Source organism: Colias philodice, chromosome 17, assembly GCF_061535455.1.
Source record: "Colias philodice isolate Cphi_HAF_F1 chromosome 17, ilColPhil1 Martin Lab GWU primary, whole genome shotgun sequence".
Lineage (NCBI taxonomy): Eukaryota > Metazoa > Arthropoda > Insecta > Lepidoptera > Pieridae > Colias > Colias philodice.
The window spans coordinates 1,827,357-1,854,863 of NC_143102.1; the positions used below are offsets into that span (position 1 = coordinate 1,827,357).

Genomic DNA, 27,507 nt, shown 5'->3' on the forward strand with positions numbered 1-27,507 from the left:
GAACTATCTACTTAAGTGGAAGTGCAAGTTTTTGGCATTGGCTTAACGATACGATATCGCCTTAAATTAAAAAATCTTACAACTATTTTTGGCACATTGAGAATTCACAGAACTTTGGTTAATGGTGGTAATAGCATTGTTTATGGCAAGAAAAATTAAAAAAATCTACTTAAAAGAAATGGATATTAATGTTAAAAAATATTTCATTACGATATTTTTACGCCGTCACAGATTAATTTGAAAAAAACCTGCGAACTTAACATCATGTCTCTAGATTTAATTTTTCAAATGTATTCTTAATTTTATTAATTAGATAATTTGTATTGGGTAAGTTTTGGAATTCTTAATTTATGATAGAATTTCTCTGTGGAATTTCTTAACAAAATAATAAAAATAAGCTTTTATAATTGATTATTAATAGCTGCAAAGTTACAAAATATAAACTTACATTCTATTTTTGCATTAGAAACAAATCATGTTAAATATAGAATCTAAAAAGCCAAAATAAAATCTAAAAACAATAACTAAGTTATTTAGATATCAATTATCTACCTTCATTAGGGTATCCCGATGGCGTCCGGATTGGAGTATATCGATCGGTATGCGATTAGAGTCTCTATAATAATATACTCTATAAGAGAGTTAAGTGCGTGAGTTCGCGTGCCATCGGGATACCGCTACCCATAACCCACGGCGGTAGCGGATACCGCTCTAATCTGAAGAGTTATTTGAAAACCTCAAATATACATAAACCGATATTGTTTATATTAAACTTAACTAATTATGATATTATAAAATGAATAATGGTGTAAAAACACACATGAGTCATAAATGTTTTAAATTTTAAAGATATAACATTTATGTAAGATGTTTTTGTAGGATATATAATAATATCGAAACAAAGAAGGGTGTAATGATTATATATGTTGTAGATAATTTTCACGTCCTCCTGTAGTGGTGCATATACATCAAACGAGAGAACTCATTCTAACCCCACTATGTCAAATACTTTTTGTGTAAACAGGCGCTGCGTAGAGCTTCTTTGCGCGTTCGAAAAGATTCTATGCAATGTTCTTATAGAATTAATAAATTATAATAATCTATAGTGATCAAAACTTATTAGCAATCTAACTCAGAATCTATTCTATACACCAAAATATTAGTAATATATGGACAGTTAATCATCAGATGGAATTCATAAAATTTATCGAAATATACATAATATCAATATAATTAATAAGTTCAATGCCCTGGAGATATGTTATACATTAATTTAATTAATATAATATGTTTTTAAGTAACTTTAAGTAACTATAACGAAATATACATTTCATAATATACCAGTAACGAATAGTAATATATTTTATAATCTCGTTTATTTGAGTATTAAAATATATAAACCTCTAATTATATAGTAATAATAATATGACGTTATAATTATATTTTTTTCAATAGGAAAAGCGGTAAAATTTCTACAAGATGGCGCTACTTCTACGTATTGTGATAATATTATTTTTGTATTATTGGTTTATTGTATTTATAACAATAAATAAGTGAAATATTTCCAAAATTCAAGTTAATTTGAGAGTTAGTAATTATAGTTTAAAACCGATTAAATACCATTACTTACATACATACTATATTATACAGAAGAAATGTTTGATTACGAATTGAAGTGAATAACCTCCGAAACTATTGGACTGCTGGGAAAAATTATTTAACTACCAAATAGTTAGCTACATTATTCTGTATATAGCCTATGTCACTATCTTATATTCTATAAACAACGTACCGGGTTAACCCGGACAAAGCCGGGACGAATTTATAATAGTCGCTGTTGTATGAATAACATTACGATTGCATGAAGATTGCATGCGAAGTAGCGCCATCTATTGAAAGAATACACCAAATTTCTTACACCAAATTTCTTATTGAGTAAAATGGCATAATATATCGTAGACTTATGACCTAAAATTATATTAAAACCTCTGTCATTCTATAAGAAACTATAAAAACACTCTTGATAATAAAGAGATACTTTGGTAGCGAAATATCAAAAATAGCTTAAATCTATGAAGATTATCGAATAAAATAATCTGATTTTTTTGGTTAATTATATTTTATATATTATAATGTCGATGAAAACATACTTTGAACTATTCTATATTCATCAGAATATACATAAAAATACTTTTTTAATGTACGTATTTTGGTTTAAAATTTGGCTTCTTTTTAACATATAGGTACCTACTTGTAAAATCTTAACTCGCCCATACCCGAGTAATATAATAAATTGACATTGGCAATATTATTTTACTATTTGTAATGAAATATTTAGAAAGTTTTGAAAACTTTAATCCAAATAATTTTATTTTTTTGGTTTTAAAAGGGAAACGCTGACCACGGTGAGCTGTGGTCTAATAAATAACAGTGCATTTACACCAAAGGAGCAAATGCTCATTCTAACCCCACTAAGACAAATTATTTTAGTATGAACCGGCGTAGAGCATTCTTTCATTTTAGTTTACACTTATAGATCACGAAAGAAGCACTTGCTCTAGCTCTATGTTTGTTTGATGAAAATGCACCGTTAGAGCGTGCTTGCCTAAAATGTCTCCTCAATTCTTCCTTTTACTGTCTTTGATAATAAAAGTTTCCTGTACTTTGATTAATATTCCCGTCGACAGTAATAGCCCAAGGATCTGCACTTCTGGCAGAGATGCTGTGGGTGTATCTTCGACTGGTCGCTGACGTCCAACCCGTCGGGTTTCTCGAGAGGCCTCTGGAATTTGAGAACATTAATCAGTTACTTGTTTTCAATTTGAGTATATAATAGTCGTGTATAGGATGATTTTGTATTTGAAATGACTATTGATTTATTTGGTTTTATGAAGATAACCTTATATTGTACCTTGGCTTGATGGTGAATCTGTAATTTTTAAACTAATTATTGATGTAAGTTCTTCTTTTCTTTTCTTATTGCCTTGTTTCAAAAAGACATAGGTATTATACATAAAGACGGACAGTATGTTTTCAACATAGCCTTAAAATTGATGTAATCTGTATATGTATATCTGATAACGTGAGGCAAAAAAGCTATATCAACTATAATCAGACCCTCAATTGAGTTGAGTAGTCTCCATGAAGTGACGACATTACCATGAAGCGACCTTGAAATTTTGCTCTCAATGCGCCTAAAGAAGTTTCCATAAACAAATCAAGCATTTTTATATATGTGTGCATTTCTACCTGTTTGTGTGGGAACACGTTGATCCGGCACTTGATGCACTCCTGTCCATTATTGGCCCAGCTGTTCCCGCTCATCCATTTGCGCTTGCATTTGGGGCATTTGTACTCGCCGAAGCAGCGCTTCTTGCCCTGGTACGGGGTTAGGCCTTCGCCTTTCGGACGGGCCTGGAAATTTTTATAAATAATATTATGTAAATGTGAAAAGCTTGTGTTTAAAAAACCTCTTATCGAAACCTATTATCGGTAATTATAATCTAAAAATCCCCCCATGCCTATATTTAAAATTTAAATCATTAATTTTGCCTACGGGTGAACTATTGTCCGGATACCGGATACCTATAGTGCATGAAAAACTCTTGGCTAATCAAAATCGAATTTAGCTGATGCGACCGAAATTGGGCGGCCTCTATTTGTGTTATGAATCTATGGTAAACATAACATTCTATTCTCATTGTATTGCAATGTTTTCGGTAAACACGTCAATAATTGTTTGTGCGTTTATTATTTTAGGCGCTTGTATAATTTAATAACAGCTGTTTGTATTCTAAAATGGTTCTATAAGTTAAATCTGACAGTAGCATCTTAAGGCTATGTTTACGGCTTAAAATCCTACTGTCCTTGGTTTGAGTTACTCAGGTATCATAATTATACCCAAGTAACTCAATAAATACATAATATTTAGACTCAATATTTAATAAACCTCAATTAATGTTAATTTTATACCAATAAAATATATGTAGGTACATAGTTCCAAATGAGTTCCAAGAAAAAATGTTGTAGAAATTGTGATATCTGTTATAGTTTCTGTTATAAGTAGGCATGGACGTATAAAAAAAGACGGACACCGTATTACGAACAAACAACGTGAAGCCACCATAGTAAGCTAGCGATCGTGTAAAGACAATAAACACGCACACACTCTCACCATAGTAAGCTAGTCGGCCGCCATTACGTCGTGAACTACCGACTGATTAACTGCGTCACTGTTTCACAAAAAATATTTAAAATGCCGTCTTGCGTGGTAAATGGTGTCGCAACAGTACAATTTTAAATAACAAAACACAAGGGATTACATTCCACTGGGAAGCAAGTTATTCCTTTTATGTTTTAATGACAAAATTATTACGGCAAAATTTATAGAAAAAAATACAGCCGCCATTGTCATCAACACAGCTGTTGCCATGGCAACATGGCACACACACATGGATGTTTCGCCGCCATTACTAGGCTTCACTCAATGTTTAGGCGATATACCGTCCGTCTTTTTTTATACGTCCATGTAAGTAGGTATGTTTTATATCTTAATGAAAGAACTCATTTTATTTATTCCTAGTTACAAATTACATATTATTGTTATGTGCCGCAAAGAAAGCAAGCCACTTCAATGTAACGGGTGGCTTTTGAGAGTAAGCCACTTCAGTTTAGAATTGTTTAGTCTAATCGCATTCAAACGTTTCAATGTACGATAGAAATCAAAACAAAGAGGTTTGTTATTTTAAGTTTGCACCGTAAACCTGAACTCGAAGCAATAAATTATAGTCGACACTTGAACCTCTCAGAAAATTGGAGAGCCCATAAATTACTATTTAAACGATACAAAATTAAACGTATCGTTCTACGGGCATAGATTAAAAATGTTAGTCATTTTTTGGCGGGAAGTTTGACAGTTTGACATTAGAGAATGAAGTGGTGATATTTTGTCGTACTTTTCTTATTTTAATCACTTATAATGTCCAACATTTAAATGTATATTCAATACATATTTCAGCACTTGTAGCATTCGCCATTCACTGTTATGACTTTATCCTTGGGCCTCTTAAAGATTGAAGTACTTATAATGTTAACAAATGGGTTAGGTACAGTTGCTTGAAATTTTTATTAAAAGTTTTAGATAGTTCGTATATTTAGGTTTTTATAGCACTATTTTTCGTTGCTCTCGCGAATGTGATTCTACGTCTTTAGATGTTCTTTATTTCATTGGATTTTGACAGTGTGTCTGTCAGTCTGTCCGTCTATCCTGGTAGTAAACAATTAAGATCAAGCGTGATCTTGACACATAGTTCCATTAAAAATTCCTTTGAATAGAAAAATATGTAAAAATAAAACGTATTTGGCAAGCTGCCCGCTGGATCTAAAGCGCGGAAATAGAAAACCTATTTGGTGATAAATTGGTAAATAATTTGACGGAATTGTGGTACTAAACTGTTTATGTCCTTGTTTTCTATTTTACAAATAATAAAGATGCGTTTATTAAATTGAGAATACATAGCAAAAAATATCTCCATAATATATGAAAGTATGTACGTGTACTTATGCGTGTGTAAAAAAGCCTTTCTAAAGACGTGTGAAACTGTAACTTACTACCCATCACGTGATCGCTTTCAGGCAAAGCATTTTTTCATCAGTTCTGGCGTAAAAATCTTAGTTATCACTAACATTTTTATGCTAGTGCTAATTCTTGCATAAAAATGTTAGTTTTGTTGAAGAGGCTGGTGCTTCTCTTGCTCACCTGTGGACAATCTCCAATATAGTGTCCTTTCTTGAAGCACAAGTGGCACATGTAGGCCGGGGGCGGAGGACGAGGTGGTCGCCGCAGGGACAGGGCCGCCAGCTGCTCCGCTAGTGAGCTGGTGTCGTCTGCTGGCGGCTGGGCTGTCCCGGTAGCTGCTGTGGGCAGCGGACCCCATACTGAGCCGGGTACCCACTGAAATGACATAAATGATAGTAGTGACATCTAGTTGAAAAGTAGGGAAATGTGATTTTGAAAGAAGTCCCTTTTTGATTAAGGGGAAAATAAGATAATGAACCGAAATGAATGCATGCTATTTGACAACACTTTCAAGTCCAAAACTATAATATTATAGACATAAAGAAGATTGATTAAATAAGGATCAAAATAATAGAAAGGGTAACAATTAATACCTAACGAATATTTCCAGAAATTTGCGCATTAAGTGGTATTGCGAATATTAGATTGTGCTCAATACATTATGTATACCTATTTTTATACTCTAATACAATTATACTCTAATACAATTATACTCTAATACAATTATAATATTTTCGCATCCAACGGAATGTTATCTATTAAAATAATTTTTACAACGACCTCATCTCACCGTGATGCTCTAATTAATTTCACAGATCAACGCGATATAAATATAACAGCTGTACGATGCTTTGGTCATACGCATGTGTTACATGGATTAGAATGCGTAATGGTAGTAGTTTCATCCGCTAAGAATTATACAAGACTAGCTTTCCGCCCGCGGCTTCGCCTGCGTTTTCAAAGTTAATCCAAGCTAAAATCTATATGTGTGCTAAATTTAATTGTAGGTAAGTAATCGGTTACAATTTAATTGTAGGTAACATAAACAGTACCTACCTACACACACATCCATCCTCACAAACTTTCGCATTTATTTGATGTACCTACTACTTATAATATAAGTAACGGTGTACCACATATTATGTGGTACACCGTTTATCAGAAATAATAAGTTTTGCGGTATAAAAAATGCGCGTACAAAACTAACAATTTACAAAAATAACGACTTAAAAAAAATTAAAATTTGGCGATACATTATGGTCACATTATAATGTTTTAATTCATGGGCTAATGCTTCAATGGGCTATAATTATTATAGATGCCTATTGATTTTTTTTATGGAACTTGCCTTTTTAAATTTGTGACGTTTTCCATTCGAAGATCTACCTATGTATTTTGTAAGTACCTATGTATTTTGTAATTTCCGTTCGTTTCCGTTAGCTTCCCGTAAAGACGCTTGATGTGTGATTATTCGATTTATTTCTGGTTTTTCGTTGAAGAACAGTTGGTCAGAATAATAGGTGACGTTTTGACCCATTTAATTTCCGTATGTGGGTGATATTTGTAAGATTCGATTAGTTTTATAATCAGAAAAGCTTTTTTCACATCTTCTTCGATTTTTCACATTCATATGACTCTACCGCCGGTCTTTACTCTACATACATACATTCTTCTATCAAGATTGTTTATGAATTTCCTCTAATGTTTATATAATTAAACAAACCTATATGTATGGAGTATGGACTGTGTGTGGGATGTAAAATAGTTTCTGATAGTCATTGACAAAGATTCTTTTTAAAAAATGCATGTTTTTAATGATACCTATACGTAAGTTAGACGTGCATAAATGTAAATCAATACTAAAAAGAGGAAAGGTTTGTATGTATGTATGTATGGTTTTCACGCATAAACTACTGAACCGATTATAATGAAATTTAGCACATATATAGAGGGTAACTTGGATTAACGCATAGGATAGGTTTAATCCCGGAAATCCCACGGGAACGGGAACTATCCGGGTTTTCCTTTGAAAACGCGGGCGAAAAGCTAGTTAATAATTATATAACTAGAATAGTTTTACCCGCGGTTTTTCTAAGTTGTTTTGTTATTTCAGGTTTCTATCTGCAAATTTCAGCTGAACCATTGTTGAGAAGTTTATACGTGAAAAAACAAATATCTTTAGATCAGCAATTTTTACATATTTATGTCAAACTTTCAGATTTATAATATTAGTAAGAGTTAGATAACTACCGTAAAGTTTACGTTTCTGAACGTTAGATTATAATTTATCAACGATAAATAAGAAGTTTGTAGATTGTTTAATAAATTGCTGTAAGTTATGATTGGGTATGGAAATTATTCCGTAACATACAGCTATTCCGCTTTTTTTATAAAAACAATGTTAATCGTCGTGTTTTCCAAAATATCCGCATGTTAATTTACTTTTTATTTTATTTTATTTATTTGATTTGCCAACAGATGTACATCTTATATTTATAATATATTTTGAGTATGTGACATAATTAGCATGCATAGCAAGATGTAGATCCAATTACAGGCAAATACAACATGCGTTTTTGAGTTGTATCAAATTATAGCTTCTAATCGTAGTGTAAATTCTAATCAGAAAACATTATTCTTATCAGTATAATTTTTATGTAAAACGTTTTTATATGCAAACAAACTAAGGAAGTTGATGTCAACTTTTGTACTATTAAATTAAATAATCTATTTTAATAATGTTATGTTTAACCTGGTGTTATATAATCAATAATAGCTACGAAAACGGTTTAATTATTCACATAACACAATGAAATCAACATCTATAATCTAAATTTTAACTAACCCAAACCTACGACCTCGAGTACAACCATTTGACAACCACCACTATTATGTAGGTATATCCCTAACGAAGCCGTTCATATTCATAAATATTGCACGCCTCATAAGCGAAGCGTTGAGGTGGGTACTACTGTCACTTCGCGCAAAACATCTGATTTTTCAAACTTAAAATGTCTTTATGTATCATACATTGCACTTGTAAGATAATACATACACACACATATTAAGAAAAAACACTATTTTTAACGTTCATGATATTTTTGATGTCATTTTTGTTATTTAAACTAGTTATAAAACAGTTTAAAAAAGTTCTGTCTTGGACGTCCGTGTGTCTGTATGTGCGGATCCTTTTTCTTGTTAACACGATAGCGACCGAAATACTTTACTAATCGAGTCTTTTTTTTTCTCTTACGCTTGAGTATGCTCAGGAATAGAACCCTTTCATTTTTCAGGGTCTGATTCGATGTGGTTTAATTGTTATTAAATAAACAAAAATAATAATTAATAAATATTTATTAAAAAAAAAATATGAGGCGTGCACTTTTGGATTTTCCAAATTATTTTAAAAATATCTTCAAATAAAGCAAAACTACAGCACAATATTTTTTTATAGATAAATCGATCCCACAAATCACGTCTCTATTATTTTTAGATTAATAAGTTTTATTTAAAACTAGTGGTCCGCCCCGGCTTCGCCCGTGGTACATATTTCGCAATAAAAGGTAGCCTATGTCCTTTCTCGGGTATCAAAATATCTCCATACCAAATTTCATGCAAATTGGTTCAGTAGTTTAGGCGTGATTGAGTAACAGACAGACAGACAGAGTTACTTTCGCATTTATAATATTAGTATGGATATATCAGATAACTCATCCACACCATCAAGCAAAGTTTCTTTTACCGCTCCACTTTCATGCTCATTTATACAAAGTATCTTATTAACCAAACAGCTGAAATATTTAATTAAGGGCTGATTTTTCAATCCTTGGTTAAAACTTATTCGTCGAATAATGTATAAAACTACCATTTTAAAAACGTATTCTAATTGCCCGTATTTGACGGTTTACGTGACATTTTAATATTATCGTGTAATACTTTATTGGACGGATAAGTTTTATCCAAGCATTGAAAAATCGGCCCTAAAACTAAACATAACCATCAGGTGTTATGTATCACAAGTGTTGAAGATCAAAAGCACGGGATGTTGACAGTGGTAACACGACGCTGATCAGCCATGTTATTGTTAACTTGGTTTGGGATCAAATTAAACTAACTCATATTCAACTCATGCTAAAAAACTCAATTTTATTTATTCTCATTTACTGTGGATTTGAGAAAAATTAAGCTACGTTACTGTTATTTCTTACTAGCTGTGCTCCGCGGTTTTTCCCGCAGCGCTCAGCTCCTGTTGGTCTTAGCGAGATGATAATATATAGCCTATAGCCTTCCTTGATGAATGAGCATCTAACACCGAAATAATTTTTCAAATCGAACCAGTAGTTCTCGAGATTAGCGCGTTCAAACAAACAAACTCGACTTCAGCTTTATAATTTTAATTATAGATGAGGCATTATTCTTCTTTGTAATGACTAAAGTTACTACGAATAAGAATATAATAAATCATAATAAATGGTAAAACTATGTTATGAGTTATGACGACTCAAAAGTGCTTCTAGAAGTGGTCTATTGAATAAATATATATTTGAGTTTGAAGTAAGAGAAAAAGGATACGGGCTACCTAAATCTATGTATACGTAATTTTATAATCTACAGTACTGTTAAGTGTAGAGTAAATATGTACTTGTACTGGCTAAATTTAAACCATCTACTTATAACACGTGGTGTTACCACATGTCTATTACCTGACTGTGGAAGTACACTAAATTAGTAGAAGGTAATCGACCTTTGTAAGCAGGTATTTGCTTGTACACAATCTTTTAGTTTTTGTATGTAAATTATATAGCGCCTCTAGCGATTTGTAGTGGAAGTAAAATAAGTAATGTGTATTGGTTAATTATGACTGAAACTTTTGCAATTATATTAACTGTTATGAGAAGGTACTATCGTACAATCCAGTTTTGTCTTAACTTACCTTATTTTTGTAAATGTAAATATTATAGGACATTATTACACAAATCGACCTAGTCCCACAGTAAGCTTAATTAAGGCTTGTGTTGTGGGTACTAGGCGACGATAAATATAATATTTAATAAATACATAGATATATAGATAACACCCAGACCCAAGAACAAATAATTGAGACACACAAATATTTGCCCTGACCGGGGATCGAACCCGGGACCGTCGGCTCAGTAGGCAGTTACTTTCCCACAGTATTACTTTACTCTATGCTTTACCACTGCGCCAACCGCGTCGTCTAGCTTATTACCTTGGGCCTTAGACAAAGTAACAATTAAAAAACGATAACGAAGTTAGAAAAGGCAAAAATGTATGGGATTGACATACGCCGCGTTAGATCACGTGGTCTATCTAATGTCAATCCCATACATTTTTCCTTTTCTAACTTCGTTATCGTTTTTTAATTGTTACTTTGTCTACGGGCCCTTATGTCCTTATCTCACCTTCCAAAACAATTTTGTAAACTCCCTGTTTACAAAATTGTTTACTGTAATATTTAAACATATAAACTATATCGTTTATAATATTGTATGTACCTAAATCTATATTTTTTAATTCCTTAACAGCCCCCCTAGTCAAGTGGCTTTCTGTTAGCGTAGCGTTCAATAGAATAGACTACGAATGTATGAGATTGACGTAGGCTGTAGATAAACGTATCTACAGGTTACGTCAATCTCATACATTCGCGTCGTAGTCTATTCTATTGAACGCTACGCTAACAGAAAGCCACTTGACTAGGGGGGCAGATATAGACAGCTAGGTAGTATATTATTCTTAAATCGTAAATGGGGATGTGTATTTAAAGAACGGTTTACGATAAACATTAGATTTAGTTTAATTACCCCATTAATTCTATATTGTTAGTATTACCTCTGCTATAGTAAACAGATTTTCAGGAATTGTCCAACAATTGAGTATTTGAATTAAAAAAAATTATTGATTTTTTTTATGTATTTTGAAACTTTATTATCAATAATATTGATATTTAATGCAAATAACTTCAAAAAATTTTTTTTCCGTTAATTATAAGCAATTAAAAATTGATGAAATTTAAGTTAGAATCACGTGACTAAAAACGCGCCATGACTGGTCACCACAGTTGTGACGTCATAATGTTATAGCTATTATTAACTGCAGTACATAGCGTTTACATACGATTTGTTAGTTGGTTCCGAATTAGTTAGTTAGTTACGAATAATATTCTTGATGTTGATATATTTATGATCACCGATTTTTGTCAGGAGTTGCCTTTGTAGTATTCGTACATAATGGTACAAAACGATAACTTTTGAGGTTCGCCATTTTTTATATAAATTTAAATAATATAATTAACAATAATTAATATAATTAATATGTAATTTAATAATGACAACAAAATTAAATAGATCACTGTATTTATTATTAACACGCTTTTATTAGCTTCACCTGTATGTTTGTATGTAACCGACTCCTTTCGAAGTTTCGACTCGATTTTGACCCACTTAAAACCGACGGATTTTGTTCAAATTTTGAACACTTATCTAGATCCGATGACAATACAATAATATCATAAATTTATCCTGATAAGGATCGCCAGGATCAGCTTAAAACATATGTTTGTATGTAACCAATTCTCCTTTCGATTCGATTTAGACCCACTATAAACCGACGGATTTAATTTAAATTTTGTATACTTATAAAAACCCGGTAACAATACAATAATTTCATGAATTTATCTTTTTATCCTGTTTAGTTTTTCAAACTATATTTAATTTTCTACCAACTGCAATGAGTGAAAACTAACATTGTGACGTCACACGCGGTCGGGTGACGCTTCGGGAGTTGTCGGCGTGTCTTCGGTACTGGATTCAAAGAATAATATTTATTTTGAAATAACTTTTGAATTATTGCAAAAAAAATAAAAATAAAAACAGTTTTGTTATAAAACTAATATATAATCTTTCCATTTATCACAAAAAAAAATTTAATTCAAATACTCAATTCGGGATCATGCAGATTTTTAAAACAAAATGCGTCAAATAAAAAAATAATCGGAACTCACAGATTTCTTGATATAAAGTAGAAAAAATTCGTAGAAGTAATTAAATAAATTACTGATTATAGTAATATGTGTATAAACGTGTTTTAATTTTCATACGCGATATGAACTTTCGACTTACGTAGATACATATATAGGTATTATACGTATTTAAATAATAATATTATAAAGATGTAGAGTTTGTTTGTTTGATCGCGCTAAAATCAGGAAGAAAATAATATTTCAATGTTAGATAGCCCATTTATTGAGGAAGAATAATATACGCTGTATATCATCATGATAAATAATAAATATCCATGGAACGAAGCAATGCAAAACCCTAGAGCAAAGCTAGTATTACATAATTGGTAGATAATATGTTACATTGAATCATTACTAAATATTGCATATTGTATTATATAGGTTCATATATGATAAGTGTAGGTAGATAGCATGGAGTAATCCTTACTAATATTATAAATGCGAAAGTAACTCTGTCTGTCTGTCTGTTACTCAATCACGCCACTACTGAACCAATTTGCATGAAATTTGGTATAGAGATATTTTGATACCCGAGAAAGGACATAGGATAGGTTTTATCCCGGAAATCCTACGGGAACGGGTTTTTCTCTGAAAACGCGGGCGAAGCCGCGGGCGGAAAGCTAGTTTAGATATAAACTTGTATAAAAATGTTCCGGAAAGTCCTTGTACTATCTAAAGCTTTCTATTTTTACCTGATTACGGCGAACCCGAGAGGGTAACGATTTTAGCTTGTTTATATATTGTGTAAGTAATAAGTATGTTTGTACGTGTATCTGTTTCAGCGTAAATACTAAACTAAGTAGGTAGGTACTTTCGCATTTAATGGTAGAGCTTTAAGAAGTAGTTCACTACTAATTTTCCATATAACACTATAGCGGGTGATCCACTGGCGAGCCGACGAGCCGACGGTTTAGATCGTTGACTCGTTGGCTCGTCGACTCGCGTTGGTGATCCATTAGCGTACCAAACAGTTTACTCTCATCGTTGGCGAAGTCATGGCGTGTTACTTGGGGGTACTTTTAAATCAGGAGAAAGAACAAAAAAAGAAGAAAAGACGCAGATATTGAATGGTGTTTTTAATATCAGATATTGTACCGTTGGAATCATTTTTTTGGTAGATCTCTAAAAGTTTATTGTACGCGGAAGTTTTTAGCAATTTATTTTTATAGTCTCTGCTGATGTACTTCCATAGACAATCATGTTCCTAAAAACATTTTATAAATTCCGACACAAACTCGCGACGAAACGAGCGTAAATCCATTTTTGTAGCTAGACGCAGCGCGTGCGGTCTACACGAAAGTCGCAAAAAGACTGTAGGCTCGCCGGCAGTGTTGCCAACAGAACTGGCCCTAATGTCGCCGTTTTTCATGCATGAAGTAGCCTAATATCGCCGAATTTCAGTTGTAGTAGCCTAAAGTAGCCCAAACACCAAAATATCAATATGAATAAAATAAAATGTAGTTTTCATCAATTTATTTATACTTACTAATATTATAAAGCTGAAGAGTTTGTTTGTTTGAACGCGCTTATCTCAGAAACTACTGGTCCTATTTGAAAAATTCTTTCGGTGTTAGATAGCCCATTCATCGAGGAAGGCTATAGGCTATAATGATATTTATCTATATATCATCACGCTAAAGCCTAACACTAACAGGAGCGGAGCCACGGGGGTGAAACCGCGGAGCGCAGCTAGTTTATAATATGTTTTAGTGTGATAAATAGACATAAGCCATCTTTAGAACACGCTATGAGCGTGGCGTTACTCCCGTTCAACGCGTACCTACCGGCCGCGGCCACAGACATGCGGACATGGCACAGAGCAAGAATAATATAGGTATTAATCAGTTCTTTAAAGAAACGAATCTTCAATGGCGGCGCTTATCATTCCCTCTCGCTCACACACGGCCGTACGGTATGCAAAAAAAAATGGAAATATAAAATTACTAAAATGTATTTGATTTTCCCTATAATAGTTTTTATCATAAATTTACAATGACAATTATGCATTTGCGAAAGTAAATAATGTTTTATTGGAATTTGACAAAATATGTTCTTTGGGAAAAGTTGTTCAGTTTTATGGGCATATTACAAGTATTATGGGGATTTTATTACATTCTGTATACGTAAATATGATAATTCATATAAATACACAAATACAATAACAAAAAACAACCAACAAACAATTTGAAATAATTAATAAAATAATTATCAATTTACGTTATTTTTATTTTCTTTTTTGCTGATCCTACCATCTGTCAAAGTCAGCTTTGGCCGCCATTGAAGATTCGTTTCTTTATTGAACTGACTAATAGTACCAGCCGGCCGTCCGCGTCACTGAGCGCGACCGCAGTATTACGATAATGTATATTGTAATACTGTGGCGCGAGTTCATTTTAAGCTTAAGTTCATTTTTTATCCGAACCGCGAGGGACTGTACTGCTTCCTGTGTTCTGTGTTCCCCGACGAGTACAATAAGGGGGTCTTGAAGTGAAGAGTGAAGGTACCTTCTAGGGAAGCGCGTTCCATCTCAGACCACAACTCAGCTTAACATCAGGCGAGGTTGTGGTCAAGCGCTTCCCTAGTCCCAATAAAAAAAAAAGCTGTATTTAGAGCAATTTAAAAAAAAAATTTACAAAAATATGCGTGTTCGAGTGGATTGTTTTTGAATGAAAATTAAATATATTGGAGTATTTTTTTCAGCCAAGTACTAGTAAATTAATCGGTTAATTGAAATACAACGTCAAAATAGACGGGAGTCAAATAATTTTACTAATATCTGGCGTCTGCGTAAAGCTTCGACCATAAATTCCAAAATTCCAAAAACGGCCTGTGTCCGATTCTAGGACATGAACTCTCTTATTGAAATGAACGTTAACATTTTAAAAACTACATATTTTTTTTTATTTTTGAAGTGAAACTTCTTTATCGGGGTTGGAAAAAAATTTAGTGTAACATTTTTTCGTTACGCGTGACATTTTTCCGTTACGCGCCATCTTTTTCTTATCCCTACCACGCGTGATTCGACGTATTTCTGTAAAGTTGCATATAGTAAATTATTTTTTGAAAAATAAGGTCATAAAGAAGTTTCACTTTTTACGTGTGTACACTAGCACACGCACACATTTTTTTTAATTTGTTTATATAATAGACCTAACATGTACAATTTGTTTATATTAGGCCATCATTTTAAACGACGTATAATCTAGTTTCAAAATGAGTTAGTAAAAGTGAAGTCGAGGGCATAAATTTGTGGTAATAGAATTAAATTTCCAGAAAATCCGTCCAAAAAAAGTACAATTAAGTATTTTTTTTATTATATTAAATTATAATAATAATAACCGTGCGGCGTGACCTGTCCCGATAAAAACGTTCTATTTAAAATCTAAATTTTTTTCTAACCCCGATAAAGAAGTTTCACTTCAAAAATTTTTCCCTAGAGTAGCCTAATCGGCGACCAGTCGCCTTTCAGATTTTTTCGTCGCCGATTCTCGTTCTGAGTAGCCTAAATGGCGAAAATTCGCCTACGTTGGCAACACTACTCGCCGGCTCGCCTGATCCACTGGCGGTTTTCTGGACCGCGGACTTAGAATAGGCTATTTGACAAGGTTTTGAAAACTGTCTCAAATTATTAAGATACGTTTATAGAGCACACAAAACACATGTTTCTTAATTTTTTGTAGTTATTAATTGAGAAAATGGAAAATAAAAACATGATGTTCAAATATGCCGCCAAAACACAATTTTGAAGAATATGGCGTCTCGCGACCATGGTGACGTCACAGCGGCGTAAACATCAACTAGCTCCTAGTACTTATTGTTCGTTTTTGTTTTAATTATAGTATAATTAAGTTAATCTGTTTAAAAACCAGAAAATGAGTTCTTATAGATAGTGTGTAATTCCTGGATGAAGAAATACAACTATTAAAACCCCTGACAAACTATTTATATGTGCTCCAAAAGATATAAAAATGCGTAGAAAGTGGTTGCAGTTAGCTCGCAGAAATCCAAGTGATATTAGATATATCAATTAAAACAGTTATATTTTTTTGTGAAGACCACTTCGATGTAAGTATGGTGTTGAATACCTAGTAGGCAGTTTATTTTATTTGCAATACATAGTATAAATCGTCTCATTACTTACCTGCTTGAGGTTAGATAATGATATATTATATAAATTGATGATGACGTGTTTGTATTGATATTGAAAATAATCAATACAAACACGTCAATCCTATAAACTGGAGGGCTGAAATGAAAAACAAAGGGCATAACCTAAAAAATGTATACTTCATAATTATTGTGCTATTGTGATTCATGTTTGTATGTAAATTTAACTAAAAAGGTAATGAATGACAACTGAAATATTAACTTACGTAGCTGTTTTCACATTTCTCAATTCAGGAGCGTAAAAATCTGGGTTGTTTTTAAAGAACATGCCAACCATTATAGCGTCCACATTAGGTAGATTTCTACTGTCTGCTTTTTCGAAATTTGGTTCCATGACAACACAAAAATAACACATAAAGAACAAAACTGATTACAGACACCTTGAATCACAAGAAATAAGTTATACAAGAAACAAAACCAAAAGCGAAATTCAGCAACGACGTGGGTAAACGTTGGGATCACTTGTTATTTACGCCGCTGTGACGTCATGGCAGATGCAGCCAGTCATGGATGTTTTCGGTCACGTGGTAATTTAAAAAAATATGATGTTTTTTCTCGACGATTTATAAATAAATAAGTTATTATTTATATCATTTATTAATTTAAATCGCTTCAAAAACCTTATATATATATGGATTACACAAAAAAGTAATTTATTTTTTATACTGTCAAATAGCCTATTTCAAGCATGCACAACGAGCCAGCGAGCAAATTCGCCGTTCTTTAAGTCCGCAGACTTTTAAGTGCTCCATTGGCGGTTTAGACCTTTGGCTCGCGAGTTCGTTAGCGTACCAGCGGTTTTGCTCGCCAATGGATCACCCGCTTATTACAGTCATTTTATGTCTCAGGGTGATGATAAATGTATAACCTTGCCTATGATATATAGCCTATAACCTTCCTCGATAAATGGGCTATCTAACACCTAAAGATTTTTTCAAATCGGACCATTAGTTCCTGAGATTAGCGCGTTCAAACAAACAAACAAACAAACTCTTCAGCTTTATAATATTAGTATAGATGTAACTTGTGTGGTTCTTCAAAATCCTTCAACATAAATTATTTTAGATAACTTGACAAATGGAGCAACTGAAATTAATGTTATTTTTAACAATGTAAGATCCCCCTACCCCTGTAATTCATATTACATTTCAATTTTAGTTGTGTTTAGTTTTAGAAACCACGTGTTTCTCATACTGTTTTGTATTTAAAAGTTAAATTATAATTAATACACTGTAGCACGCGGTAGTGTCTGTTACATTGACTCTTCCGCTGTTTATATCATGGTTTTGTTTTATATTGTGTAATTTTGATTGTCAGTTGTTATACCATTAAAGTTCTAAATGTAGAGTTTTCAGGGCATTTTCAGGATAAAAAGATGTATGAAATCATTTTATACCATCTGCTATCTTATTTACTTCATCTGTATCATAATTACATAATATATCTTTTAGATTCAATGAATTACTTCAGAAAAGCATGTTACTAATTATGTTTTGTAAAAGTTTGAGGATATTTTTTATTCACACACCAAATAGTTTTATTGACACACTAGCTGCTCCGCGCGGTTTCACACCCGTCGCTCCTCTTCTGTTGGTCGTAGCGTGATGATATATATATAGCCTTCCTCGATAAATGGGCTATCTAACACCGAAAGAATTTTTCAAATCGGACCAGTAGTTCCTGAGATTAGCGCGTTCAAACAAACAAACTCTTCAGCTTTATAATATTAGTATAGATTTAACGTCTGCCTTTCCAAAAAGCTTGTTTGCTTGTAGTCTTTATCTTATATATTTAATTAAAAAATCACAATTTAATTGAATAGTTTTAATACATTTGGTAGACAAACATCATACTCATAAAGCGAATGGTCAGATGTTCAAAAACAATTAATTTGTGTGTCCGCCATGACCCAATTGACTGTATTTAAATTGATCAGCTCGTATGCGCCCGTTATTACAATTATAGATTTTCCGATATAAATATTATGATTTAGAAACTGAAAGATAAATTATGCCAAATATTGTTGTTTCAGAAAATAGTGTACAAGGATGCATGAATATATAATATCTCAAACAAATAAGAAATTTTATATCTCATGCCTGTTTATGTATTACTAACGATCCGCCCCGGCTTTGCCCGTGGTACATGATTACGTTTTCTCTCCATCCTTGTTCTTCAAGGAATATTATAAGAACAGAATTAACGAAATCGGTCCCACCGTTCACGCGAGAAACAGTGACCAAGGGAAGTAGGTAGGGATTTTTTTTAAATATAGAGATTTGCTTGAGATAATGTTTTACATTTGATAATGACTTGTCGTGCTTGTTATATTATAATTTTAAATTGTCAAGAGTTTATCTAAGTCTATAGCTGTTAACTACACTAATATCATAAAGAGGAAAACTTTGTTTTGTTTGTTTGATTGTTATGAATAGGCTCATAAACTACTGGACCGATTTTTAAAATTCTTTCACAATTCGAAAGCTACATTATCCACGAGTAATATAGGATAGGTTTTATTAACTATGCGAGTTTTTCTTTGAAACCGCGGGCGGAGGCGCCGGCGGAAAGCTAGTATCATATAATATTACATATTATGTGGGGATAAATGTTGAAAAGTTTAGGAACCACTGGATTCGTAAATATGAGTGTTGTGGCCAAGTTCGTAATTTATGGAGAAACAATGTATGTTCTTCATGTAATAAGTAAATTGTTCGTATGATATAAATGCATAATTATGTACCTATATTCGTTTTTATCAAAGTTATAAAAACTGTACTGTACAATGTCTGGTAAATAATGAAAATATGTATATCAAATATATTTAGTGTCGTTTATGAAAAGTATTACCCATATTCAATTAAGTAAAAAAGTGGTTTCAAGCTCTATAAGTATCTAAAATCGTTAATAAATACATATATTTTATTTTATTGTTTTTATTATGTTTTAAAATCGAAAAAAAGTCAGCAAAATATTCCTTAATTCTAGTTATGTGTGTGTGTGTCAATGGTAGATATGTTTATAGTAAAAATTTTTAAATATGTGTGTTATAATACATATTTAAAAAGTACATAATATTGCGTTTTTGATACTTAATTACACTTATCTATATTTCTAGTTTCGCTAATACATTGTCTCTTGTCTGGAAGAAATATCTGCACGTGATAAGACCGCTTTCAGAAATGGGGACCTTGTGAATCATGTTTGTTAAGCATTTATTGTGTTTTTACTAGTCACATAAACTGATGTAAAAAACACATGTTATATAAACTATAAACGTATTCATATGTCTGTTATGGCACAGCTTTGGAATTGTCGAAAGTTTCGCTTAATTTCGATAGAATTCGTTTTTAAGACAAACTTTGTAACCAACTTAGGTTAATTCTGACAATACATATATACATATCGCTTTCTTAATAAATTGGAACGTAAATGAATTAGAGTATTGGAAATATTATAACCTATTTACCCATGAAATCATATATTTATATCTTTATCATGAAATCGTATGTAGATATTTGGAAATGCGCATAACAATGTAGCTAAGCATACCTGATCGTTCTGATCATGAGTCAGATATAGCCAGCCGAGCAGCGCCTGGGGGCAGCCCTCTGTCTTGCCGCACCATTGAGGCAAATCTCCGCCGAGGGCGGTTGGCGACATCGCCGCATCGGTGGCACACTTATCGATAAACGAACAACACTAATCACACAAAATTAGATGATTTAATCGAACTTGAATCGAAAATGTTTTCACGGCATGTGCGCCGGTCGGTCGGCTGGGTGAAGATTATTTTTGGATCGTGCGTTGTGCGGGATGCGCGCGCGCCGTCTAAACAGTGACTGTGGCCGCTCCTTGAGACGGGAGATGTAGGGATTAGGGACGTGTTGCTGTTCGTTTGTCGAGTTCGTTGATCGGTGTTATTTAATTGACACAGTTAAAAATGTGACGTCAGTAATCTCTTTTTAATACATTTTTTTGTTCGATAAGTTTATACGATAAGAAGAATAGGTATATATTTTGTAAAAAACCAAACAGTATAAAAACAGGCGAAATTTATTATAACTTATAACAACTTTGTAGAACAGAACTCTATCAAAATGAAACCTGGAATCAGTTTCCTTTGGCTATCATTTCATGATATAACCACCAATGAAAGTAGTATATTATGGTAAAATTAATATCTTATTTAAAACTTTACGAAAACACATAAAGGGCTGTCTGTCCTAACCATACTCAATTCTTTTAACCCATATTTTTTGTCTACACTATCCATCGATAATACAATTTATCGTGTAGCATCGGTACATCACTATGAAACATGTGGGCGCACCCGACGCAGGGACTCTGTAGAGTAATATTTTCGTTCAGGCCCCCCTACCATGATATAGGTCGTCTTGTTGAATTTCGGCAAATTAACAAAAAATAAGCAACGTGCAACGTGTCTATAGCTTTTTTAGTTTAGTTCTTTTTTTTTAGAAATTTGTAAAAAGCTTACTTCCTACTGGTATGGTCAACTCTAATTTTATAGATAAGAGAAGTTTGTAATATAACATTATGTTATGTGTAGCTTGTAGTGTGAACTACAGTAATCTTACTTCCTGTGAATACAAATATATATCCGTAACTTCTTGCGTCTTGTTAAAAATACCTCAATCATTTTTATTGGAAATAAAGATAAATATTATAAAAGTCCTATTTATTGTTGAAATTTGTGGCACGATCGAGTATACAATAAGTAAACAGAAATAGGATTCATATTCAATCTCCTCGATACTGGGATCCAACATAACAACGACTTACATGTATTTTTTACACTTTTAAAACAGTTTTGACAAAAATGTTCTGATAAAGAATTGGGATTTTTCTCTCTTGCAAGCGTGTCATGTTTGGGTCCCAACAAAAATTACTTATTTGTACAAAATCAAGTTTTAATGATTTTGTTTTATGCAATCAGCATTTGCCAAGTTTACAAATCATAACGACTCCCTGAAATAAGAAAAACAGTAAGTTTGAGTACCTCTGCATAAGCCATAGAAAACGCAGCATACATACTTTCGTCTGCAACTTGATCTAGCAATGTTTATCAAAAATTTGCGCTCAAGCATTCTAGCGAGCGTGATAGAAGGGCAGTATGGCTAGTGCATTCTCGGAAATGCGACCGTGCGAGTTTTATACACGTTATTTATAACAAAATAACGCCCGGATGTTTATGCGATATGTAGATGAAATTATGTATGAAGGCGATATGTAGATGAAAATAATTATGTTGTGTTGCGTTCAGTTGTTGTCAAACTTATTGGTAGGTACACTGAATGTGAAAAAGATGGCACCATCTCATAAGTTCGGTAGTATCTTTTTCTGAAATGATTGATTTCTATTCTATTTATTGATACTTATGTTTGTATTTTACGTAATTCGTTCAATAGATTTTCAGTAGCTTGGTTTTCCATCAAACTAACATGTATAGGTAATTTGTAGAATGAATGCCACGTAATTATAATAATTTACTCATACTCTACTAAAATAAATTTTCTATTTATGATAGTAAAAACGAAGTTAAGTACCAAATTATGTTTAGTTTAAGTAACTACAATATATTTGATATTTAGTTTTATAGAATTGAAATGATGAAAATTTCTTACCTACAATATAATAGATTAGTTATTAATGTGAGTGCTGAAACACGACATGTCACCATTAATAATATCAGGAGGTTATAGTAACATCAAAGAATGAATACTTAAATAAGATTCTTGTTTCAAAATAAGAAAATGAATAAAAATTGAGTGACGAAAGGAATCTTTAAATACGCTGACTTTTATTAATTGGTTCATCTTTACATCCATTATGGAAACGTTTTATATTTTGTTGCACGCAATCATAAAAGTTAATTTGTAATTATAGTGTGAACACTCCAAAACATAATCTAGTGCTGACTGTCTTCACTATTTCTGTAAATTTATGATGAGAACAACGAATCTTAGTAATATTTAGGAGAATTTTTGATTACATACTACATTCTACATATAGCTACACTCATAAATATGATGTAGGTACAAGTTCCACTGGGAAATCTACGTGTCACCTTTTTGAAGTCGGTTATTGAATGAAATTCAGGTAGTATAGCCCTTACGTATATTCGGCATCTGGATGCAGTCACGATTTATGCTATCGATATAAATAGCGGCCAATTTATTGACCATAATTATTCCACTTGGATTCTAAAAACGTCTATGTTACATTCCTTTGCGTGGACTGGGAATGATTGTGATTAGAAAATCACTTCAGTGTTCAGTGCTATGTTTTTAATAGGATCGTGGGATCACGATAAAATACTTATAAGCCATTGTTAATTGCTTGAACTGAGAATTGGCTTTACTATAATCATGACTTATGTTGTAATTACTTTTTAAAAATAATAGTACATTAGTACTTAAAATTGTGTTTTTCTTTGTTATGCGGACACTTTTCAATAGAAAATATTTAGAATAAGCAAGCAAAATACAAAAAAATCAACTTGAAGATTTTTTTATGAATAAAAAATTAATATTGATAAGTATCATAGCTAGATTTATTCCTTTATCAATAGAACACAAAGCGCGTCGGCACAACGTCTTTAATATTAAAATCACGCTCCCGTAACAAGTCCATCAAAATCTATTAGAAAGCATCTATTCATGGTGCAACCCGGCCAAATAGGAATGACCTACAATTCAATACATGTTCAATACATTCTGGTGCATTTTACGAGGTCGGGTTATTGTGTTGATAGCGCCTCATTGTACTCAATTAAAGAGGGACATACTCAGCAATTGAGTTTATTAATCGTGATGTAAGAGCACTGTCACGGAATAAAATGCATTTGTATTATTATAAAAACTGACTGAACTAGCTTGAGAGATAAATTCTTGTATTGAATTTATTTTGATTTATGAACGAATTATAATGACAATGAAAATCACATAGAAGCAATAATAATCGTTCTTTATAACAATCGTTATCTGTAGAGAAACTCCAAAATAATATCATAGTTTGATAAAATTTAACGAGTTTATATGTGGGTTACAATTAAGTTTAACCACAGACTAATAATAATATCTATACTACGTATACAAGTTTTTAAGACACTTTTCGTGGTCGGGTTTTCGAATAAAAAAAAGTTTTAATTCACACCTGTCTGTCATAAGAAGTAGATAATTCATTTCTAATAATATTTTTTTTTTGAATTACAAACATTCAGTAAGAAATAATTTAATAGATTCCGTATTTATATACCTACCTATTATGTATGTCGTGTTTAACTATACAGTATAGTCGTTTTATAAATGATATATTAATTTGTATACCTTTGACATCACAATCTGGCTTTGATCAACCATGAATGAAGGTTTTGTTTAGCATTTATGATATGTAGAGCTATTTATAATGTCGTATTAAATAGATAAACATTAATGAAATAACTATGTACTTATAAATGTATTACAATAAATATTGAGAACTAAACGTAATAATGGTTGGGCATATGTAAACAGATAAAAAAGATCGTGAAAAATTCAAAATAGAATATAGTTAATATAAAAAAAAGTAATAATCTGTAGAGTAAGTAAATAAACATTGAAATAACAGTTTTTAAAAGCCATTACAAAGTTTACTATATTTTGGCTCTTATATTATTTTTTTTTTCAAAAATCGCTTATTTAAAATTTTAAAAAGTTTCAATAAAGCACAACTTTCACCAATACCCAAACACGTGTGTATCCGAGACACAATTGCGTTTTATTTATTATCCTTCGCTTTTTGTTTTTACCATCTGGTTATTGAATGTGGTCCTTTGTGAGTGGTGTGAACAATACTTTTACAAGTCTTTCTCGGTTTAAAAATTATTACTTACAGATAAAAAATACGCTAGGGTTTTGTTAGTGGTGTACAATATGAAAACAAGTTTCTAAATACATAATATTATTTATTTATTTATTTATTTATTTATTACGCCAAACCAACAGTAAATACATATAAATCATTGCAAGCTTAAATCTAGAAGTATATAAATGGTAAGGATGTATCTACCAATAGGCTATTTGACAAGGTTTTGAAAACTGTCTCAAATTATTAAGATACGTTTATAGAGCACACAAAACACATGTTTCTTAATTTTTTGTAGTTATTCATTGAGAAAATTGAAAATAAAAACATGATATTCAAATATGCCGCCAAAACACAATTTTGAAGAACATGGCGTCTCGCGACCATGGTGACGTCACAGCGGCGTAAACATCAACTTGCTCCTAGTACTTATTGTTCGTTTTTGTTTTAATTATAGTATAATTAAGTTAATCTGTTTAAAAACCAGAAAATGAGTTCTTATAGGTGGTGTGTAGTTCTTGGATGCAGAAATACAACTATTAAAACCCCTGACAAACTATTTATATGTGCTCCAAAAGATATAAAAATGCGTAGAAAGTGTCAGTTAGCTCGCTGAAATCCAAGTGATATTAGATATATCAATTAAAACAGTTATATTTTTTTGTGAAGACCACTTCGATGCAAGTATGGTGTTGAATACCTAGTAGGCAGTTTATTTTATTTGCAATACATTGTATAAATCGTCTCATTACTTACCTGCTTGAGGTAAGATAATGATATATATATATAAATTGATGATGACGTGTTTGTATTGATATTGAAAATAATCAATACAAACACGTCAATTTTGATCCTATAAACTGGATGGCTGAAATGAAAAACAAAGGGCATAACCTAAAAAATGTATACTTCATAATTATTGTGCTATTGTGATTCATGTTTGTAGGTACATTTAACTAAAAAGGTAATGAATGACGATTGAAATATTAACTTACGTAGCTGTTTACACATTTCTCAATTCAGGAGCGTAAAAATCTGGGTTGTTTTTAGAGAACATGCCAACCATTATAGCGTTCACTTTAGGTAGATTTCTACTATCTGCTTTTTCGAAATTAGGTTCCATGACAAACAAAAATAACACATAAAGGACAAAACTGATTACAGACACCTTGAATCACAAGAAATAAGTAATACAAGAAACAAAAACAAAAGCGAAATTTAGCAACGACGTGAGTAAACGTTGGGATCACTTGTTATTTACGCAGCTGTGACGTCATGGCAGATGCAGCCAATCATGGATGTTTTCGGTCACGTGGTAATTTAAAAAAATATGATGTTTTTTCTCGACGATTTATAAATAAATAAGTTATTATTTATATCATTTATTAATTTAAATCGCTTCAAAAACCTTATATATATATGGATTACACAAAAAAGTAATTTATTTTTTATAGTGTCAAATAGCCTATTATAGGTAAGGACAATTCATTTAGAATATCATAAACTTACTTAAATTGTACCAACTAAATCAACATAGCGTTTCTTATGTTAATTTATTTTATGACTAACGTAACTATATTTAAAGTAATTAACAATATTTTTAGAAAAAATTGAATACGAATCAAAGCAAATATCCACCAAATTAGGCTGAGATGCACACAAAACATTAAACTCACTGCACATTCTATTTATTGGCGAGTTTTTACCAACATTGTTTCGATACAGCGGGATATCAAAAACTCTAGATATGGGAAGCCGGGGTATTTTACTAGGCACTGTAAACCTAATTTGCTCTAATATTTGTGGACATACAATAATACCTCTAATTATTTTGTATAAAAACAAGATATCCCTTTGTTGCCTACGATTACGAAGAGATATCATATTGAAGAACGCTAATCGGGTGTCGTAAGGATTTCTATGAGATATACCTTGAGAGATAAACGCAATGTGCCGGGTGAACTTACGTTGAATATTTTCAATACGTTGAGAGTGCACTGAATAGAGGGGACTCCAAACCACACTGGCGTATTCTAGTTGGGATCGTACTAATGAATTAAAAAGAGACAGTTTCGTTTTTACACTAAATGATTTGGTATTTCTTTTTAAAAAGCCTAACATTTGTGACGATTTTTTTACAACTGTATTAACATGAGAACAAAATTTTAATTCACTATCAATAAGAACCCCTAAGTCACGGATTTCATTACATTCACACACAATATCTTTGTTTATAGTATAAATTGCTGATGTACGTATCTTTCTCCGGGTTAACATAATTAAGAAACATTTCTCAGCATTCAGAACCATATTATTGTCAATGCACCACTCTACAATTCTATCCAAATCTGATTGCATTAATGAGACGTCATGTTGAGATTTGATCGTTTTAAATATCTTGAGGTCATCGGCGAATATAGAGAAGCTACAGTGGTAGATAACACGACTAATGTCGTTAATGTACAAGCTGAACAATATCGGTCCTAAATGAGAACCCTGTGGAACTCCGGAGGATGAGGTATAAGGATGAGACTCATATCCTTTTACAGTAACGATCTGTATTCTATTTTTTAGGTAAGAACCAAACCAACATAACAGAGAACCAAATATTCCATATGATTCGAGTTTAAGCAATAGGAGGTCGTGGTTAACTCTATCGAATGCACTCGAGAAGTCAGTGTAAACACTGTGGACCTCATTACCTTTATCTATCTCTCTAGATATATGTGAGATATACTCAACCAGATTAGTTTCCACAGATCGTCCCTTAAGGAACCCATGTTGATTTGAGTTAATGAAGCAGGACGTGTGGCTGGTAATTATAGGACATAAGAGAGACTCAAACAACTTGGCTAAG

At 32.2% G+C, this 27,507-nt stretch overlaps 2 protein-coding genes and 1 long non-coding RNA gene across 3 annotated transcripts in view; 1 reads left to right on the forward strand and 2 right to left on the reverse strand.

Annotated features, from left to right (window-relative positions):
• Positions 1-27,507, reverse strand: part of LOC149480844 (uncharacterized) — a 104,722-nt gene that overhangs the window by 73,498 nt on the left and 3,717 nt on the right. The window lies entirely within an intron of this gene.
• LOC149480853 (leech-derived tryptase inhibitor C-like) overlaps positions 1-27,507 on the forward strand; it is a 242,428-nt gene that overhangs the window by 4,570 nt on the left and 210,351 nt on the right. The gene's annotated exons all lie outside the window — the stretch shown is intronic.
• On the reverse strand, positions 1,433-20,609 carry LOC149480854 (zinc finger CCHC domain-containing protein 24-like). The gene is made up of 4 exons (XM_089705778.1): positions 20,337-20,609; positions 5,759-5,953; positions 3,250-3,414; positions 1,433-2,782 (listed from the first exon to the last, which is right to left on the reverse strand). Exons 1-4 carry the CDS (start codon positions 20,445-20,447, stop codon positions 2,669-2,671), a joined length of 585 nt encoding a protein of 194 aa, XP_089561904.1. The 5' UTR covers positions 20,448-20,609; the 3' UTR covers positions 1,433-2,668.